This window comes from Chroicocephalus ridibundus, chromosome 4 (assembly GCF_963924245.1).
Source record: "Chroicocephalus ridibundus chromosome 4, bChrRid1.1, whole genome shotgun sequence".
Taxonomy (NCBI): domain Eukaryota; kingdom Metazoa; phylum Chordata; class Aves; order Charadriiformes; family Laridae; genus Chroicocephalus; species Chroicocephalus ridibundus.
The window spans coordinates 58,345,446-58,367,132 of record NC_086287.1 but is presented as its reverse complement, the minus strand read 5'-3'; the positions used below and the strand labels follow the sequence as shown (position 1 = coordinate 58,367,132).

General features: G+C 36.8%; 1 protein-coding gene across 3 annotated transcripts in view; it reads right to left on the bottom strand.

Moving 5' to 3' along the window:
- The window catches only part of EML1 (EMAP like 1), a 131,820-nt gene that overhangs the window by 27,935 nt on the left and 82,198 nt on the right, over positions 1-21,687 (bottom strand). For 2 of the 3 annotated variants that reach the window (XM_063332887.1, XM_063332885.1), the window contains exons 4-7: positions 13,845-13,979; positions 8,894-8,922; positions 7,445-7,471; positions 4,121-4,250 (exon numbers count right to left, since the gene is read on the bottom strand). In XM_063332887.1, the coding sequence (XP_063188957.1) occupies positions 4,121-4,250; positions 7,445-7,471; positions 8,894-8,922; positions 13,845-13,979 (321 nt within the window). The remainder of the gene's footprint in view (positions 1-4,120; positions 4,251-7,444; positions 7,472-8,893; positions 8,923-13,844; positions 13,980-21,687) is intronic. The other variant, XM_063332886.1, reaches the window with a different exon arrangement.

The following is a 21,687-nucleotide window of genomic DNA, read 5'->3' as shown; positions in this document are numbered from 1 at the left end:
CATATTTCCTGAAATCATCATCTCTTGGCTTGAGCACAGCTTTGTCGCTTGGCATCCTTCAGAACTCCCTCCCTTACTACTGTAGAGAGCTAAAGTGCTTCACAGACTGTGAGTTATTGAAAACCTGTATGTCCTACAGAAAATACATGGTAAAGATGACTGGAATTTGTAGAAAAACTACCCCTTTAGCATCCTCTGGAATTTGCTAAATGCCAGACTAAACTAAGGCAATATTAATTTTTTCCCAAGTGTATTTACTATTTACACTGCTTGACTAATTAAAATAAAAATTTAGACTTGATGGAAACGCTAATAAGTCATCCAGTACATCTCCCTGCATTACATTAGGATTGATTGCATTACCCTGTGTGCAGGTTGATTGATTTCATTATTCTGGGCATTACCAGCCAGATGGATATGAGACCGTAAAAGGGTTACGTCACCCGTTCCAATTTATTTTTGTAGTATTTAAAAGGCAGCGGCCCAGATTCTGATGCTAGTCATATCAACAGTAATCTAAAATTAATCCAATGAAATAACTGGAATTAATCCAGAAATAATCTCATTTACGCTGAATGTTAATTCAACCAAATTATGTAGTTTTATTCTTCTGAAGAGTCATTAGGGACTACAACTATTTTGGCTTTCCTTTTTTTATGGGAACAGAGAGAAACAGCATTAGCAGAATCTTGGCAAAACAGAAGTACATTCTAATTCAGTCAATATGGAGAAACTGGCTGTGATAAATATATGGAGAGGTACTGAAATCCCAATTATACAATATTAAAAAGATACTTGTGCACTATTCTCTGAGTCAATGATAACCCAGTCAAACTAAAATACTCAATATTAACATTATCCAAGAAGTAAGGACTATAGTCCTTTTACTTCTAAAATAGGAATTTAAGTAACAGCTTGCTGATTTTTTTTTCTCATAAATGCAACAGAAGTAGCCAAGCATCAAAAAGTGCATTCAAAAATACAACTTTGGACTCCCAAATTGAAATATTTCAGCCAAAATTCCTTCAAGTTTGAGATATTTAAATTTGAAGACATGAAAACAACCAATATCATCAAATTCGAAAGCATTTACTATGAATTTTGAATCTGTCTGTAAAGGTTAGAGTTCTTCCTCTAGATTGCAGGACAATGCTTTATTTGTTAAAAATTATTTTTCTCTGTAAGGCCAGATACCATTACCAACTGAGGCCAACATAAAATTTCCCTAGTTCAACAATATATAATAGTTTATCATGAACTAGCAGTTAAATTTAGCATAAGGAATTGAACCTTTTAAAAAAGTTAAGTAAAAACGTTACACAGACATTCATAAGGAACAAATCTCTGTGCATAAAAATAGCTATTAAATGGGAAAGATTGCATTCTTTAGGGAAAATCTCCTTTCTTTACGATTCTTCCTGTGAGGAACAATGCCGCATTCAACCCTCAGCATGATTGCTGTTGTCAAACACTCCGTTTCTTTCTATCAGCCTTTTTTCTCAGATGTAAACTCCTGGGGTTGACCTCTCCTTCTCCTCACGGTTTCCCACACTCGGATTCGGTGGCTTCAACTTGGATTTGGTGAGTTGGCACTTCAGGGAATGTTATCTTGACCTTTTCTTTTCATTTGGCCTGCGGCCTTTGTTTCAAACCTCCCACTTGCCAAAGGAGCCGGTCTCAAGCGGATCCGTGCAGACCACAGCTCCCACCCTGATGTCCCCAGTGTGTGTGTGTGTGGGGGGCTTTACCACCTCTGCTCCAGCCCTCCCTCACACTTCATCACTCAGCATTTTCTGTTTCGTCACGTCTGAATAAATCTGATATGGTCTGAACCTTTTTCAGCTTACCCAGATAACTGCTAACATAAATATAAAACCCCTTTATGGTTCAGGTACACCCTGAAATCTACACGCATCAGGTTTGGGTTTTTTTTTTTCCTCTTTCTGTTTCTCCTCATAGTCTGCTTTGCCCTTTCCATTTGTCCATTTCACCTCTGCTATCTGGTTTCTCTATCCCTCTCCTTGCATTATGAAGCATTTCTGGCTGTAATCCCACAGCCAGGCTGATTTGTCCACTATAAAGATGTTTTCTTCTCCTACTCCACTCCTGCCACGCTCCAAGCAAACAGCTCAGCTCCTCCAGCTTCACTGGAATGAACCCCTGCAATATTTCTTGGGTTTCTGCTATCTTTGTCTTTCTCCTTAAATTATTTTAAGCTCCTGTCCCCAGCTTTTCTCCCCAGCATTAAAGTCTGCAAATTGGGCTCAGGGTCGGTTTTGGTTTGGGTTTTTTTTTTTTTATTTTATTTTTTGTTGGTGTGGGTTTTTTTGTTTGTTTGTTTGTTTGGTTTGTTTTTTTAAGCCTTGTGTATACCCAGTCATTGGTGTGACTTTTCAGTATGGGTATGATGATTGGGTTTAACAGCAAAAAAATTAAAATCTGAAAAATAAATTAGCACGGTATTTTTGGAAAAATATGTTTCCTCCTCAGTAACCATTCAGTTAGCTAGACCGTTTTTATTAATTCATACCGTTTCTATTCATAGACAACCTTTATATATAGGATTCTGCTTGGTATACAGACACACACCTGGAAGGACATGTGGATATTCAAACTAAAAATAATACTCCATCTGGCAAATACTCAGCCATTTAAGTAAGCATAAGTGAGAAATAACGAGACTGAAATCATGACCTACTCTAATTATCATTTCTTATAATAGTCTGAAATATTAACTTCAGCTTCCACCTACACACTGCTAATGACAATGAATTTTGCTTTGTGGTTGCATGTTTTGTTGTTTCAGCATCCAAACACTTTCTCCTGTATCATCCTTAGGCCCCTTACAAGTGTAAAAAGACATCGTTCAATTCTGTTGTGATATATGGTGAGAGCCTGTACAACAATTAAACGGTAAAATGCTGCAAGCAGCATTTATCACTCTAATCTCAGCTGTTTTATGAATTCTGTGGATTTTTTTGTTTTGTTTTTTAACTCATTTTCAGTTATTTTGGTATGCATTATCTATGCAGTTCCAGCAGAGTGAGGTAGAACCCACAGGCTCAGCTGCAATAGGAATAATAAGAATGGTTACTAAATCTGTCATTAATCTCTTGTGAATACAATGGGACTTTTGGAAAGTCTCTGTGTGCATTCTGAAACCACATGCAGTTCTATTTATACAACTTTGAAAAAGACTATATGCAGCCTGTCTTCTATTTTACGAAGACAAAGCAACTTCCTACTTGCACTGTTTGGGACCCAAAGAAAAAGTTGTCTTCTTAAAATAGAAAACCTTATGAAGACTTCATCTCTCTAAAGATAGTGGATATTACAAATAGACTCAGATCTTGTTGTGTTTATATTTTATCTTGAGTCATCTATTAAATATACTAAGGTTATACAAAAGTGAAATGTCATTTCTTTTTTCAATAAAGAATATTTTCTCATTATATTTTAAAGCGAAATATGAAAATTTCTGTATGCAATGGAACACTGATCTCTTTCAAGTTAGAATTCTCTAATTATGCCCGCTCACAGAAGTCAGTGGAAAATTCTGGTTGTTCACTATTTATGGTTCTTGAACACAGTTTAAGTTCAAACATTATTTTATATACAATATCTTATGAATTTTATTGCTAAGCACCTGTCAGTTACAAAGAGCTATTCAATTCAGGTCTTTTTCAAATACTGAAGTTGATTATAGCATCCTCTAAAGGACAATGGCGCACATTAAACACAGTTTAAAATGATAAACAACTTCTGAGAATCAGCAAAAAACCCTGAGCTTCTTTTATGCATACTATAATTAATAATCACAGCTCACTACATTCTTACAATATGCGTAGTTTAATCTCTAGCTAATTAGCATCCTTCGGACTTAACCTTCAGGCAACATTTAAGCAAAATCTGTCTTAAGCTGCCACCCTGTACTTCACAAGGTGCAGAACAGCAGCCTCAAGAAATTAACATCTATATCAATGGAGCGTCGCTTCACTACTGAAACAAACCCTATGAACAAAGATCTCTAATTTCGCTGTACTTCAGCTCAAAAAATGATTTAAAACAAATCACTACGAAGTGATTGCTTTCCAGTAGTCCTCTAGCACAGAAAGGATACACCCATTCCAGTTTAAGTCTCTTGGCTGGTAGTTCTACTTTTGCTTCCAAATTGTAAGATTCCACTTGCTCTTTGGGCATGTACATGGTAACAGGACGTCCACGAAGAAACATTTTTACGTATCCTTCCTCTACAAAAGGTCAGAAACGTTTAGCGTTACACAAAAACACCATCAGTGGAGAACTCCAGTGCTCCTCCATCCCTTCCCACTAAACAGTTTGGTGCGTTACAATTACAGAACGACATGCAATCTCAAACTTAGAAATCAAGCAGGTTTGGTTTTGGTTTTTTTCCTAAGTCATAATCACTAAGCAGATTTTTGTTTTAAACATACAAAGTCCCTTTTTCCTCTAAATATTTTGAGCAGCAGAATTAGAACTAAACAATGTCATGAAGAACTACAAAACTGAAAGGAGTGAAAGCGAAACTTTTTTTGGTGAAAAACATTACAATATTACAGTTTTAAAATATTAAAAATAAATGGGAAAACATCAAAGATTACAATTAATGCAGAAGTGCCACTTAAAATTAATTTTATTTTTTAATCAATATTTACAGTGGACCATCAGCATCTAAAGTATTTTCCAACACTCAGTTGCATTCTTTGCATCTCAGTCTAAAGATACGCTTTACACTTGATACAGTGTTAGAGATACATTCGAAATAAGGAACACAAACAATTAGTATAAGGAATCATGCTGATGTACATGCAGAAAAAGATATGCGCTTTAAGAATTACTAAACATTGAAAAAGGAATGACAGCATTGACAGCACATTAAAAGAAAGGAAAATGACATACAGGAGAGAAGCTACAAAAACTGAACTGGCTGACAGAAGTAAACATTTCTAGAAGAAAATACTAAAAATACTGTGTTGAACTGGTAAGAAATATTTTTGGGGAAGAGAAGCAGGGATTAATAACAGATCTGGAAGTACTGACTTGGGGACTTCATGGGGCTTATAAAACTAGGAGATCTGGGAAATGCCATGAAGGTCTGACTAGGACTTTTGGGAACTGGCAAGGCCAAAGTGGGTGTCCTGTGAACTTCTGGTGAAGTTTGTCCAGATTCAGAACGTGCTGGCTCTTGCTGCTCCATCGGCAGATCAAGGGGTTCAGCCTTGTTCTCATGCGAATCAAGCAGTTTTGGAGTCAGTGACATCTGTAGAGTTACTAGACAGAATAATCGTGGGCACAGAGGAAACGGAAGGGCAGAAGTAACAAAATCATGTAAATGAAAAAAAAATTATACACTTTAGGATTGTTAAAATTATGCTATGAATTGTTAAGTATCATTACAACTATACCATTATTTTTTTAATTTGAAAACTAAGGCTTTATTTTAATTGGAAATACGCATATGCTACAAATCCTGACTAAATGACTAAAAATTACTGGTTGAACAAATAAACATCATAGCTATGCTGTATTACCTAAATATATGTGTGTTTTGCCTTTAGACTAATTCATTTGGGAAAGAGATCTACCTGATCTGTCACAGTAAAGTTACAGCTAGGGCTCTCCAGCTTCATTTACAGAAGTCATACACATAATGAAAACAAAAGAAAACTGAATGATAAAAAGAAGCAATAATAATGGTAAAATAATAGTGACAGATGGATGGAGCTTAAGATGCTTGTTAAAATGCTAGAATATTGGAACTGTTTTTAAAAACTTACTCCAATAGATCTGTATTGGAAAATAAACTATAGAGGCTAGAGCATTAAATAGCAGAGCATTCCAGCACTATTTGTATGCGCATGCAGCATCTATTTAATGAGCTTGAAACACATGCCAATAATACTGATACTGGTGCACTGGAAGTCAATAGATTTTCAGCAGTGACAACCACTGACTGTGCCTATCAAAGGCTGGGAATGAACAGAAGTTTAATTAATTGAACTGTTTTTCTCACCTGAAATTTACGGGACTCATAAAACTTGCATTTAGCCATTTACAGTAGAAGTATTTGATCTAGTCACTCAAAACTCCTTTTTAGAGTAAATAGGGAGACACAGGTACTTTTGGGCAAATTCATCACATTTTAAAGCAAATGTCCAAAAGCAAGGATAGTAAATTATAGCAAGTATATTATAGCAAGTATACAAGTTATGCCTTCAGAATGCCTCTTTCTTTCTACTCACTGTAAAGAAGAACTTAGGCTGACTAGGTCAGGTACAGAAATACATATTGGGTATTTGTTCCTAACTTTTGGTAATATTAATTCCACCTGTACTCATTTTTGTTACTAATTGAAATATTTTATCTAAGTAATCTACATCCCTTTCTTTGTACTTTTCTTAGCTAAGTTTTTAAAGACAGCAAAGTTCTAAACGTGAAGATATAGATGTAAAGACAGACAATCATCAAACTACAAAGACAGACCAATGGTGAAACTTTAAGACAAATGTATCTTTTACATCTGCAATTTTGTAAATTTGAAATTGTTATTGAAAATCACTGCAAAAATGAACAGTCAACTGAACTGCAATAAGAAAGCACGTGAATGCCAGTAGGATCTGCAAAGGAGACCACTACTGATTACAGGCATAAAATTGTACAAAGAATACACAGAGGCAGAAACTCTCCAAAAGACTTTCTTTGCATTGTGAAATTTTAGATTTGTTGCAAAGCTGAAAGAGGCTGATTAGTGGGAAAAACTGTTAGGATTTAGCTATCTCTAAAAAGCAAGACAAATCTGTGATTCTATCACAGATATAAACATGCGTCAAAAATGTGCATATTTACACTATAGTTTAGCTACAGCTTTAGAAAACAATATGGTTTGTTTACCAAATATAACTCTGCTTTATGACATTGAGCAAAAAGCACCAAGAAATTAGTTGGGGGCCTAGGTCTGCTTATTTGACATTCAGAAGAATCTACAGTCTACTCAGTAAGAAAAAGCAAGGGGAAAACCAAGGCTCCTATAACCATGTTAGGCTAACAGCGAAACAGCCAACAAAGGGGCAAATTCTATATGAATTTCAGCAAAAGTGCAGAACACCATTTCAAACACAGTGAACATCCACATGTTGCCATATAGCTCTCTCAACATATTTTTTTTCTAATTCAAATTCTTCTGAAAAAGTCCACAGGGATCTAAATTATAACCCGTGGTTATTATTAAAGTGCACCCGAGGGTTATAATTCAGTAGACTGTATAATAGATGGTATAATATTTTTGTTTCATTCAAAAGAACTAGGAAAGTTTTAACATTGCAAAATGCACACAAGTTAGAAAATAGCTGTTTATCCATTGAGCTTTTATCTCACCAGTACCGTTTTGCTTCGAGAGCTATGAGGTTTTGGAAGTGAAGCCTACCTTTGCAGTGTGTCACACGGCGCTTCCCTTGTGATTACAGAGACAGAGACAGAAGGGCTAGATAAAGATGTGTTTGAATACAATAAACTCACTAAATACCTGCTCTACTGCCTGCCCAGCTGTGTTCTGCTGGAGGCTAACCTGCTACTTGACAAAATACTGAGCCATACTCCATGCTATACATTGGACAATTACAGTCAAAACCTTTTTCCTCCAGCTAGGGGCTCTGTTTAGTTCTTCTGTCATTAAAATACTAACTAGCTTATGCTCCATTATGCAACTAGATGCTCAAAGTAAGTAAAAACCCCAGCATTTTCTTAGAAAAAAAATCATCAATTTCAGTAGGAATTTTGTCCAGGTGAGAGGGGTAAAAGTAGTGTCATATCTGTTTAATTACTGATCTTTATCTATGGGGAAAGTGTCAGGAGAAAAATTATTCCAAATACCTTTGCTTACACAGCGCAATGGAAGGAGAAATGTTATGCAAGAGAAGGATATTCTGCGCAAATCAGAAGTTTTCTTTTTCATGAAAGGGACATGAACCGTGATTGTATGGTCAAAAGAGACTTCAGTGCTTACTTAGTTTTATATATTACTGAGTTCAAAATCAATTATACTGAACTTGTAGCATGGCTCGAAAGCTTTGTTGGATGCTGATCAATCAGTGCAGTACACAAAAGATTTTCTACTATTTTAGCTTAATGTACAATTACTGTTACAGAATTATACACAAAAATAATACGATACATCTGATAAAACAATAGGATTTTTTTCCTTCCTTGTTATGTTAAAGGACAGGTTTTCGTTTAATTGTCTTTGTTTTTTCAGAACAAAAATAACTGTTGTATATACTATGCGGCTTCATATCTTTATCGAGATTGTTCAGAAGTTTGTAACTGTCTAATGGCAAGGACAAACTCTGCTTTCATTTATAACTACTATTTCACCTTTGAAATCTTTTTGCTGGGATGATACATAGGTAGGAAAAAATTAAAGTGATTTTCAAATTACAGACAGACTTCCAAAACACTATTTTTATTTGTAAGTTGACACTGGGGCAAAGGCATTGGGACAGATATGGCCTTCTTTAACAGTAGTTGAGGGCTCTCTTTTATGACTAACATGATAGCATCATAGCTGGAACTTGGCATATGCTTTAATTAACAAAACCTTAATACTGTTTTGATAGGGAAGACATATATAGGGTAAGAAGATATGGCCTTTTTCTTCCTTGTCTTCTTACAAAGAATCCTAACTGTAAAATAAACGTACTGGGCCAATAAAAACTAGAGCAAACTGATGAACTTTTTAAAAATATGTCATCAGCAGCCTGTAATATCATGTTTAGAGTCCCAATACCAGTTTCTAGACATCCACAAGGGAAAAAAAAAAAAAAATCTATTATGTTGTCACAGATGTTATCTGCTTAAAAATTTTAAAAGTTCCTACCTGCACTGAACATTGGTTCCTTGGGTTTGCTGTGAAAATAATGAAGAAATTTCTATTTTAAAAGGCATACATATACACTCTGCACATATAAAGGTATGACTATAATATAAAATAAAAAATACACTATAAAAAATATAAGGTATTTTTGTGTGTGTATACATCAATAGAAATACTTTTTCAATTCAATCATTTACAAGGTAAATTCCCAGGCACACAGTTAAAACCAGTATACGTTGTGGCTCCTTTGATGGCAGATGTTAAAAAACTTTTACATTCAATTCTCCTTCCATTCTCAAAACTATAGATTTTCCTCTAGCAACTACCAGATCCTCTTCCCTTGCAGAGTCAGTCCTGTTACAGGAGTCATGAGTAGCTGCATCAGTTTTGGTTTCCAGTCAGTGAGATTTGTTACTTCAAAGCAGTTTACAACTGTAACGAAAAGCTATTCCTAGGATATAGTATTATATTTTATTATTATATTATTATTACTATATTCCCATATCCCTAATGACAAAATATCTCTGCATGCGTGGAGCTGGGGGGGCTACTGTCTTAGTGCATGTGTGGGCGTTCGCTTACTTTTTGGCTTTGTTCTCTCTGGATTTAAGAAGCAAACCGAAGTCGGAATTCTGCTTTTTCCAAAGAGTTCACATAAAACATGGAATAGCCCAATTGTTTCCTGGTGAATGACGGTACTTGGTAAAACCCAGAAAGCACATATCCATCAGGATTAAAACGTCTTCTCTTTCTCACTGCACTGCTCCCTGGAAGACAACCTGACATCGGGTTGTCTTTTTGTCTTGAGAAAATATCTGGCAAAACACATGAAGCATGTGGAGAAGGCAGAGGCAGAAAAGCTGAGGAGCTCTCTGACCAGAAAGAACCAATCTTTTTTCAAGAAATGCCAGTCATTTGTTTTCTTTGTCCTTTGCCCCTGTATAATTAGGCTTGAGGGCGTTGTTTCTGATGCGGCATGAAAGGGATACAAAGCTATATTACGCAGTGCTTTTTCCTCCCAGTTCCATTTTCTCTCTATCCAGTAAAACTTTTGAAATATCAGATTGCTGTGTATGTTTCTTAGTGTGATCCCAAAAGGGTTAAAAGCCCTGTCATTCTGATGGGGAAATGGTGAAGCATGAAGCATCCCCAGAGCTGTGATGCCGTCTCCACATCCACTCCTAGACTGCAGCGGGCAGATAAAGAGAAACCAAAAAGAGAAACAAAACCATACTGGATTTCTGCACACAATTTTTTCTAAGCATAAAGGATTCTCTCTCTCTCTACAAGAGAAGTTTTAGCAAATAATTTCACAGTATTTTGCCTTTTGCCTTGATTTGACAGTTATATGGAGAGTAATGCATTTACTTAATGATAAAACCAAACCAAAACAAAAAAAAAAATTCTACTGATCCTACCCACCAATTTAGCAACTTTTCATAATATCAGCCTTAGTATTAATCATGCATCAAAATACATACTTCAAGCTGGCATACACAGCTAATCTCATCCAGATAAACAGCATGACATGTTGCCATTTTTAACACCAAGACTAGCATTTTCTCTTATGAATGAAAATATTTTTAGAAAATAAAAACTTTATGGGATGGAGCACTAGCCAGAAACGCTGCCATATTCGAGACAAAAGAGTCCCTAGTTCTGAACAGATCATGCTGACTTATTCAAGCTAATCAGGCTAATGTGAAAGGCTGATTCATGACAGTAATAAACCAAATCATGTGTACTTTCTAATTATACAAACCCTAACCACACACACAGCTCAGAGCTCTGACTACCCTTTTTCTTTTTCATGAACTTGAGTCACTTCCTACTTATCGAACCCTTGGGAAGGCTCACCCCTGGCTCACAGCCACAGGGAGTTGGGACACTCCATCGTGGCATGGGAGATTACGGTCATCTCCTTACTCCTTATGCTTAAAGCTTCTTAAAATAGCTTTCTATAGCATTATGGTTTTGCGTAACTGCCTACAATTCTATATACTTTGAAAAATGATAATTTCACCATGGCCTTTTTAGCCTCCTGGCATGCATTCTGCTTTAAGCTTCATCTACAGACCAGACATAGAATCATAGACTCAAGTTGGAAGGGGCCCATAAGGATCAATGATACAAGTAAGGCCATGAGTAGATGGTTGTGACATGTTCTCCCTCACTCTATCACACGTACATTTAGCTTTAGCAGGACAGAATTAGCCCCCAACGTACAGGATCCTGCTCATTTTTCTTCTAGTCCCATGACTTGCTTTATATTTGGCACAGCTGGTGGCCCAGCTTCAGCAGGAAGCACGAGGCCAGTCTTTAGCCAGCCTCTCTCACAGGATAAGGACCCTCTTCAAGGAGGTGAGAGCTGTGGTACTGACCACCCTCAGGCTGCATGAGACAGAAAGCAGGGAAAACTCTCTACTCATACAATGACCGTTCTCAGAGTGGCACCAGCATCACCAGCTAAGGGAATCTAACGCACGCTCTCAATTAGTTCCTTTGGATACCTCCATGTTATTTAAATATTGCATCACTTGTGTGCTGGACCTCCTACCTGCCTCCAAAGTAAGTGATTTCTGCTCAGTGCTGTTGCTCAACCCTTTGTGGCCTAACAACTGCAGAATGACATAACTATTGGGTTTCTGTTAGAATAGTATAAAAAATTAAAAATGCATCTCAAGTACCGTGATCAACTGTAGAGCGGAAACAAAACAGGTAACCATTACTTATGTCGTAAGGTTTTTGTTTCTCAGCTATTTTGGAATAAATTTTTAAGTGTACAGTACCTCCATGTAGCTGCTAGAGGTCATATCTTTCCTTAATTTAAATGAACTAATTAATTAATATTCTCAACTTTATTCTTTAGTAGCTAATTTCAGATAATTATCACCTTATGCATGTAGCAGGAACTCAGGGATATCCTCAAAAAAACAGATTTTGCAAAGCACTGTATTTATATTTTGAAAAGTATATCTTCTTCTGCACAATACACACAGGATCGGCCTTTGGGGGACTTCATCTAATGAAATTTTTTGTACAAGATAAAATACATGGAGAAAGGACACCGCAGGATCATCATATGTTTGTTAAAATTTATTGAAAAACTACAGTAAATTACTACAGTAAACAGGAAAAGTAATGACATTTCACCATTGGTAGGTGAAATATTCCTGTTCATATTCAAGACAAGTCTACCCATTTAATTATAGAAGCTTAATTTTTTTTAACAAAAAGTTTCCATAAGAAATTTGTTTTGTTTATATAAAATGGGATTATTTTTTTTTAAATCTATGAGGTGACAACAAAAAAAGGCTGTTACTATAATTTGATAGTGCAATAGAGTAGGAAGTTATACATACATGCAAAATAAAAAGTAAAACCTTAGAAAAAATCCGTCAGCTTCAGGAGATCAATACAGAAAACAGCAGCTCCCTGATAATGACTTCACTGAGGCAATGTAGCTGCATGAAGTTATGCACTATTCCGACACTTCACAGAATTTCCAGCTTAAGCTAAAAGCAAACTTTTATCTTCTCAGCAGTCCTTTCATTGGATATTTATGGCTTAATTTTGCCTTTTAAAACTTTCAGGCTCGCTCGCCCCTAAGAGTGTTGATATTTAGAGTTCTCCTTCAGCTGTATTCTATCAAATGTATCAAGGTGCACATTCCTTGTGCTAGAAGGATCTGAGATGTTTAGTAATGACTTTGTCCAAGTCTGCACATGCAGAAAGAGACATGGCTCCTAAGTAATCCAATAAAATATTGATTTTCCTCTCAAAAGTAGTAGTTATTTATGGATTACTTACAGAGTTAATTGCTACAGTATTTTTTTTTGCAATTATATTTCAGTCTTTTAGGAAATATAAAGTACCAAAGTCTTATAAACAAAAACAAAACCACACCTATTTAGTTATCTGTTGTTTATAACTATTTTACAAAAAAAAAATTAAGAAAAAAAGAAAAAGTCCTATTCTGGGAAAAAGTCAAATTGCCATAAGTACCAGAAGATCAACTTCTGCAGAATTCTGTCAGCTTATAAAACTGTACCATCAACATCACTTTTTGCACAGGAAACTGGAATAGGACCAGCCAAATGAAATGGCCAAGACTAAAATCTGTCTAGGAAATACAGGAAAGAACCAGTTGACCAATACCAACAATACTGATACACCTCAATGAATCAGCTATTTGCTCAAGACCATCCTAAGTCTGAAACCTTTGGACAAGACATTCTCTTTTCTTTGGACTGTTGGTGGTACAGAGAAGCTTTGTCAGAGACAGACATCACTTTATTCCAGTTTTTTGGATAGCACTGGCAGGTAAGCCTCTCCCTCCATTTGTCTTTAATCTGACCCTCAAACCAAGGCAGTCATTGCTCACAGACTGGCTGGGCGCAAGTCAACATGTGCAAAGTCATGAGTGATTGCCTTCCATCACTTGTTTTGTTTTTGATTCCTCTTTCCTTCACCGTTAAACTGCCTTTATCTTGATCTCTGAGTTTTCTCACTTTTGCTCTTCCTAGTCTCTTCCCCCACCCTGCTGGGGGAGAGGGAGCGAATGGCTGTGTGGTGCTTTGCTGACAGATGGGGTCAACGCACCACAACCAGGATCTTGAAGAAGTACATGTCAGGAACTTGAAGACCAAGGGAAACCACTAAAATAATGCAAAAGGCATGTTTAATAGTTACGAACTTTTCCAGGCAACTCAAGGTTCTCACATTGTTTATGGTTTGGAAATGAAGCAAACAAATTTGATCTAAATTTGAAATCCTGTTTTATCTGAAATGTTTTAAAATATGTTTTTGTCCAACTGTTGGAGCTTTTTATAAAAAAAAAAAAAAAGCTCCCAATATTTGCTAAACTAGAGAAACTAATTTCACTAAAGAAACTAATTTCATCATTAGGGCAGTAGGCAGAGAAAGGAGGAGATAGCTATTTAGATCACATTACCTTTCACTGTTCTTTTTACCACTGGATGAACTGCTGGTGGATCCAGTGCGGTTGCGACTGCCTTTGGAATCTCCATAGCTTTCCCTCCGACCGCCAGGGGACACACGCTCAGCTGAACTGGTTCTCTTAACGGTGCTAATAAAAGAAGCAGCAAGTTTTACAGTGGCACTTGCAAAAACACACATCTCCAAGACAAATAGTTTTGAATAACGTATCAAGTAGAATGCTGACCCTAAAAGTAACCACAACTTTGTTTTTAATCATAACTTGATTTGTTAAAGAGCCTACATAAGAGTTTTGCTGAGTACCTGGTGCAACAGACAAACATACTGCTTTTTCCTTATTCATAAAATACAAGATGGGCTAAACCAATATCATAGATTAAGTTGCAATATCTAATTTCCAGTCACGTTTCAAACCTCTGACTACCGCTCCACACTTCTGAAATTCTGGATTCTCTTAACGAGAAGTGAAAGATGTAAAGAGAAAGCGTATTACCCGACACCTCCAGCCAGACTACAGAGAATGCCAAAAGTAGGTCAAAATTTGAGCACCAACAAGCTAACTTTGTGTCTTCATTCAGTATCAATTATTCTGCAGTTCAAAGCTAGCTTTATCATACCCCAAAGAGCCATAAATGGTGAGCTAGCCTGCGTTTTTTGTTAGCTTGTCAAAAAATGTATGCTTCCTACTTACACGTATGAATAGATTAGATTCCCCATATCTCCTGACAAGGGGTTTCTCAAAAGGCTTAAATATTGCCTTACTTTCTCATTCGTCAACCATCCTTCCTGCCAAGACAGCTGTCAGGGAGCTCTTGTATGACTTTATGGGACCCCTTAGACATGCAGCTCGCTCTGATGGAAAAACGTGAGCCAAAACACACGTAGTAACTTAGTAAGTTAAGAGAAGCCGCCTCGGACCTTACACCTAACAGGAGACAAATAAAGTATTGTGGTTATTTGTTAGTCCAAAGCACTTCTCCCTAAGGAGAGCAGGAAGGGGAGCAGCTAAGGGTGAGGCCCCGAGCTGGGGGATGCTTTTCACTGTGCTGCACACCCTGTGCAGCAGAGAGGCGCAGGCAGCATCACCCGGACCCAGGCAGGAATCGCCCCCACAGCAGCAACTGAATGACAGGACTCGGTATCAGGGTCTCATTTTCCCCCCACCCAAGTCCTGTGCTGTTTTCTCCCCTCTGAAGAGCAGAACGGAAACATCCCCCTTTACCCATAACATCCCCACAACTAAATGACCACCTCCAGCGGCTCTTTCACTCTAGAAGCCACGGACATCAATGATCGCTTTCGAGCTCACACCACTCTACACAAATCCCAACCACAAGTTCCCTCCCTCAGTGAAAACTTCAATTCTTTTTGTTCTTGCTCCTTCAAGGCCCAGTCTCATCCCAGTTACCCCTTTTAGCATCCCCAGCCAGCTCCCCCTTGACCCCTGTACACCCCCAGGGATGCTCTACTCATCATAAGGCTCATCTCAAGCATCCTTGAGGACCATTCCAAACATCCCCATCCCTAACAACTATCCCTGCCCTGTTATCCCAGTCAGCTCCTCAGGCTCTGTCCCACTTTGTGTGTGTGTAAGAAAGAGAGGCATCGGCTCTTCATAACCAAAGGAAATGAGACCAAGTTTTCTGTCTGGTCAAAAAATAGTCACCTTATCAACTGTGCACCACCACTGAAACACTTTTAAAAAAATAAATATCTATATTCCCGCTCCCATCCAGAGGGAGCTCCACTGAGCAGGTGCACGTTAAGATGCATCTCAGGTAGCTGGACAAAAAAACCCACGTGACGGTAGGAGGGATGTTCAGTGCTGCGTTTTTGTATTACAAACAAGCATAATTCAAATGATTAAGCTGCAATTAAAAAAAAACGTTTCTGTGGAGAAAGCAATGGAACAGAGCAAGCAGAATGTAAAGTTACACACAGGCACAGAACAAAATACATTCACAGGAGAAGGGAAAGGCAGTAAAAAGAATTTAACTCTGTCTTCATTTCAGAATTAAGTGTCTCCTACACTAGCCTAATATTATCCAAGTCATATCAATGTCAAACGTATGAAAAAACCTCCTTGAATAAATGCAATAATATACTGTTAACATTTAACTGTTCTCCCTGCATCTCATAACATCATCCAAGTACTCCAGTTAAAAAAAAAAGCCTTGATACCGAAAAAGTTTACTCCACATTAAATAGCTTTATTAGCATGAGTCCTTCCACTACTTTATATACAGTACTTGCAAAAACATCCTCTCTGTGTGATTTTGCAGGATCAAACCTTTATTTTTGCATCTTTTCCTGGTTAAGGAAAAGAGGCGGCAATATCAGCCTACACTGAAATTAAATTTAGGAAATTACCAAATTATACTGGTGTTAGGAAAAAAAACCCTAAGTCACAGAAGCAATTTTAAACTAATTTTAGTGTTGCTTGGGGTTTTATTTTTATAGCTATGTACATTCAAAAGATGAACTGGTGGATAAAAATGGATGGGTGGGACTAAAGCTTAAAAGTGTAATGCTATCTTCTTTCTAAATAATGAAGTCTCATATCAGTATAAAAACTACTTTTACCACAGGAACAAAATTAATTTAAACTCTTTTGGCTTACGTCCATTACTGCTTAACCTAATTAGCAATGCTATCTTCTGACAAATTTTATTTCAAACTTTCAACAACAACAACAAAAGCCCAGTGAGAAGTATTAGCAGGTGGTTGGGAAAGAGGATTATAACTCCATTATATTAACTCAATTTTGGCATATACACATTTTGGTAGCTATAGTGTTAAACACCAGTGATTATATCCATGGCTACAGTAGATAGACTGTCACCTGAGGAGGAATTTAAAGTGACAGAAAATATTCATTTAACTTACAGGTTTGTAAGAGTATAACTGGATTCCAGAATTTGGCTTCCACATTAGTGACATGAAAGGAGGGCATTTTCAATTATTTAAAAAGATAACGTTTGGCAACACAATTTTTAACTTGGTTAAGACAGCAATGTGATCTAACGATACACCCCCCATAATAAAAATTATGTTAGTATGGGATAATGGAGATACCATAGCTGAAATTATTATTATTTAAGTTTTGCAATGCATTTATCAACGGTGAGAAGGTTTTAAACAGGTACTTCTGAAAATGTTAGAAACAGGAATGATAATTACAGTTCCACCATGTTAATGCTTGTACTAAAACGGCCGCTTTCTATGTGTTGAACCAAAACGGAAAAGAAAAGCAACCGAGCTTCAAAACTACAAAGCTATTAAGGACCCCTCACCTTAGAGCAGGCTTTTTCAGTTTGCATGCATTGAGAAGATTCACAGACCTGCTTACACCAGATTGAGAGATGCGTAAAGAAAGCAGAATAAAAAGTGAATGCAACAGTAAAACGTGGAAACAAGACATTTAAGACAAACTTACATTAAAAGACATAATTGCATGCTTTCAAGGTATGAAGTCACATGCAACAGTAAATACCACAGTGCTTATTAGCTCAGATGTTTGATCATTTCAAACCATACATTTAAGAACACCAATGTATCTTTGAATGATAAAATCTCAGCAATGCTCCAATACACTGACCATTTGTAAAGCGAAAAAAAAATAAAAACCAAAATCAAAGAGGCTTTCTGAAGAAACAAGACAGATGATCCAGCTAGAAGGCAAAGACTATTAAAAAAGCAACAATAAAGACAAGAAAATAAATCCTCATATATACATACATATACCACTGCATAGCATGAACGTTTCAGATGGTTGCATTACTGAATTGTGGTGAACAAATCTGGCTAAAATTAAAAAATATATATGTACTTAATTACCAAAATTTTTGGGGAAAATAGAAAAGCTTCTTAATAAAATAAATTAAAAAATAATGCACAATACTCTTATGACAGTAACAGAGTATATTAATAATATTTTGAAACTTCTCTAGCACTCTTCCTGACCCTCATTTAAATCAATTAGAATAAATTCAAGCATAACATATGACTTTAATTTCATTATGCCTTTGAGCAAAATGCACTAATAACTTTAATTGTTAGAGAGATAGTGAAGTGGCATAATAGTTTTGCCACTCGAAGTTCAATGGAGAGGGTTTTCTTTTTTTAATTTATATTCTGTCTATTTTAAAACATTTTCTTTGAGAGTCATGTTAAATAGAAGACTTAATTGAAGGTTCGATACAGAGCTTGTGTGTGTGCCAGTTACAAACCATCGCTGCCCCCAGAACAGAACGCAGAACATTAATTCCAGGCGACTGAACAATTTCCTAGGGGCCATGTGTTTAGAGTTTAGAAGAACAGGAATTTATCATATTAAAGTATTTTATTCTCCCTACAAACAAAGCTCTTTATGTTTTCTTTGTTTCAGCTTCTTCCTTTTGATCTCCATTGTCAGAGTTTCGCACCATTGTAATACTTTGCAATCTGCTGGGGGAGAAAGAATGACTGATTGTCTCCTTTTGAAAGGCAAAGAATGTGCTAGTGTGCAGCCTGCAGCAGCATCCCTACTGGGAAAGGTACTGCCTGCATTCTCCTCCTTTACTTTTTTTTTTCTCCCCCCCCCCACTTTCTCCCCCCTCAACTCTTGGAAACAAAGCTATTCTAGATGAGTCACAAACCCCTAGATTTTAATAGGGCACACAAACCATTACTACTGCGCACTGGCCACATTCCCAAGACAAATTTAGTGTTAAGCCGCGAACTTCAAGCCACATTACAAGCGGAAGGAAAAGTGCAGGGGAAGGGAAAGTTCTGCTCACAATATGCTAAACTCATCTTATTCTGAATGAAAATTGCAAATAATTATTCTAAGCACAAAGTTCAGAATAAAAATACGGCAGCATTCAAAAAACTGGTAATCCAAGCAGCTTATACGCTTCTACGGTATAAAAGTAGTAAATATATTAAGTTTAACATCAAATCCCCTGAGCAAAGGCTTTTTGCTTAGACGACTTGGAAACACTTTACAAAGGCAGGCAATTCTTGATTATCCGTGCCAGGTGATTATCCAGCCCATCACGAAATCACTTCGGCTCTGCATTAGCTTGCAGCTGGAAGCTGCCCAGCTGTGTTCTCACGGCATCCCATCACCTCAGCATGGCACCGCCTCTTGGTGCTGGACCAGAATTTTTGGTCCCAGTATCACCAGGCTTTCTATCTTACATTGTATTACCACCATATACTTTTATAATCCAATCGACCGATGTTTTGGCTTTGTGCTTTTGTTCTATTCAGGTTATTTCATTCTTTCCTTAACTTGGATAATTGGGTGTTGACTATATGAGATCTGAATGCTGAAGGGGGGGTTGGTGCCCTCAATTCTAATTGAAGTCAGAGTCAGTTGAGGTTACTCAACACTCTGCAAGATCTGAATCTAATTATCACATTAGGCCCCATAACAACCTACTGATATCCAGAGATACACATTTTACATATGGAAAACCAATATGCATAGAGGTTAAGTGATTTGCATAAGGTCATCGAAAGACTATGTGGCAGAACTCAAATAAAAGCCTGCTAGTTCCACCCTTTCAGCCTCGAGCCTTTTTTATTACCTCCAATTTTATACTCCTGCCAGAAGAAGTCATTTCCATTTCAAATATTAAATGGGAAATCAGAAAACGTAGTGAACTCTGAACCTCATTTCCTTGGTAATCCAGCAAGGCAGATAAGCCATATACCAACCTGTGGGTTCAAACGAGTTAACCAACATATTTACATCCAGCTATTGTATGAAATGAGATTGTGTCTGCAGACATATCAGTAAGTACATCTATTTCTAAGCAGCAGAATGTATGGATGCACACTTGGTCCCCACGGAGATTATTTGCATGTTTTTATATAAATATGCACAACATACTGTTTCAAGGGACAGACTGATGTCATTTCAATTGGACATCATACACTTCCTAAGCTTAATGGTGAAAGAATCAGAAAACGGAGGAAACAGAAGTTATTTGTTTGTAATCCCCTTTTTCATAAGGCTGCTCAGTGAAACCTTGGGAAGGACTCCATTCACCTGGATGTTTGCATCTCTTGAAAATATGATCATAGGTAAGAAAAAAAAAAATAAAAAAAATCAAAGATTATATTTTCTACTATAGTCATCCTAGCAGATATTTGTAATTCCCAACAGCAGACCAAAGGTTTAGAAGATGACTCAGAAAAAAAACCCCACATTTTCTTTTCTTTCTTACTCTCCCTCTCTTTTTCTTTCACTTTTCAAGTTTTACCTTTTTTATATTTTGAAAAGTGACAAAGTTTTCAATTCTGCACCTACGTTGTAGAGGAAACCTATTAAAAGTATCCAAGCAGAAATTAAGTTTTAAAACATCTATAAACTCACTACTATTTAGAGCTGCTATGCCATGTCACCATATTTTGCCTAAAGAATACCTACGCTACAAAGTAGCAGTAGTTTTGGAAACAGTTTTGTGAAAAGAGCGCTGTAAAAACATGACTGCTTAGCAGAAATCAGAACTAAAAAAAAAATAGCTAAAATTACACACCATCTATAAACAGAGTTCAAAACTGAGTGAAGCTTCTAACACAAATAAACAAGTCCTACCCTTTAAAAAAAAGGAAGCTATTTGATCTTGATGATGTATTTCCATTACTGTTTTATGCATACACACATACAGTTCCTGAAGGTAAAAGGGGCCAGTATAAATACAAAGCATGAATTAATTCATCTTAATTAATGCAGAATGAATTAATCTACTTGACTATTTGCAGGAAAGCTATTTGGAACACTTAATATATCATCTTTGAATACTTACTATTTGGAGCATAATTTACTATAAAAACATGAAATCCCATCAGTTATTTTAAGGTTCATTACCAAAAGATAAGAGTAGAGAATAATTTATCAAAAAAAAGTTTTGCACAGTAATTCATTGGTGAGCTCCTTACCATTCCCCTCTCTTCCTCTTTAAGAAAATTTATAGGCAAGGCACGGAAATATACTTTAATATAATTCAATAAAAAATAAAATTTAAAAAAATTGCATATTAAAGACAATCAATACAGAATTTTAGGGCATTTGAAGGGAATAGGAATCGCACAGTATCTGGATTTATAACTCCTTTTCTCAGGACATGGAATAACCCTGCCCTCCTAAGCGTTCTTAGCAAGTGCCCATCTCTTTCAGCAAAACTGCCCACACGTATTTTTTTCTTTTCCAAAACTGAATATACATTTTCATACCACATATTTAAAGCACCTTCAGTCTAGCCTCTTCAGCAAAGAGAAGGGATAAAGCATAATAAAAGGACATTAAATCTTTACCCTGTGGAAGACTCTCTCATACAGGAACCAAGACAGTCCAAAAATGCTCCCTAAGGATGCTGCCTAAGGGCTTTCCCACTGGCACTCCGGGTACCCAGACTGCAGATGGGCCAGGTGGAAGGGCTGCAGGGTGTCACTTATCTACAGGGATCCTGAGCTCGGATAACGCCTACAGGCCGCAGGCAATACCTGATGGACCACCTGAATTACACAAAGGACTCTCAAATAGAGAAAGCACAAGTATGACCTTGATCAGCATTTCATCCACCACGCTGTGGGGCAGAAAGTCCTACGCTGAACCTTGGAGATGGAGTGCAGAGACTCAGGAATCCCACCCTCTGTACACAAGTGAAGTCTGCCAGCACTTGTGCTCTCTCATGTGTTTTATAATTACCCCTTGAAACTTTATTAGTGAGAATGAAATTATGAGAATTATTAAGAAAAAATAATCTGTAAATAATTAATTTCTTTAAAAATTCAGGATATACAAGAGTACTCCTTTTTAAACAGTAATAAATTTTCTTTTTTTAAAA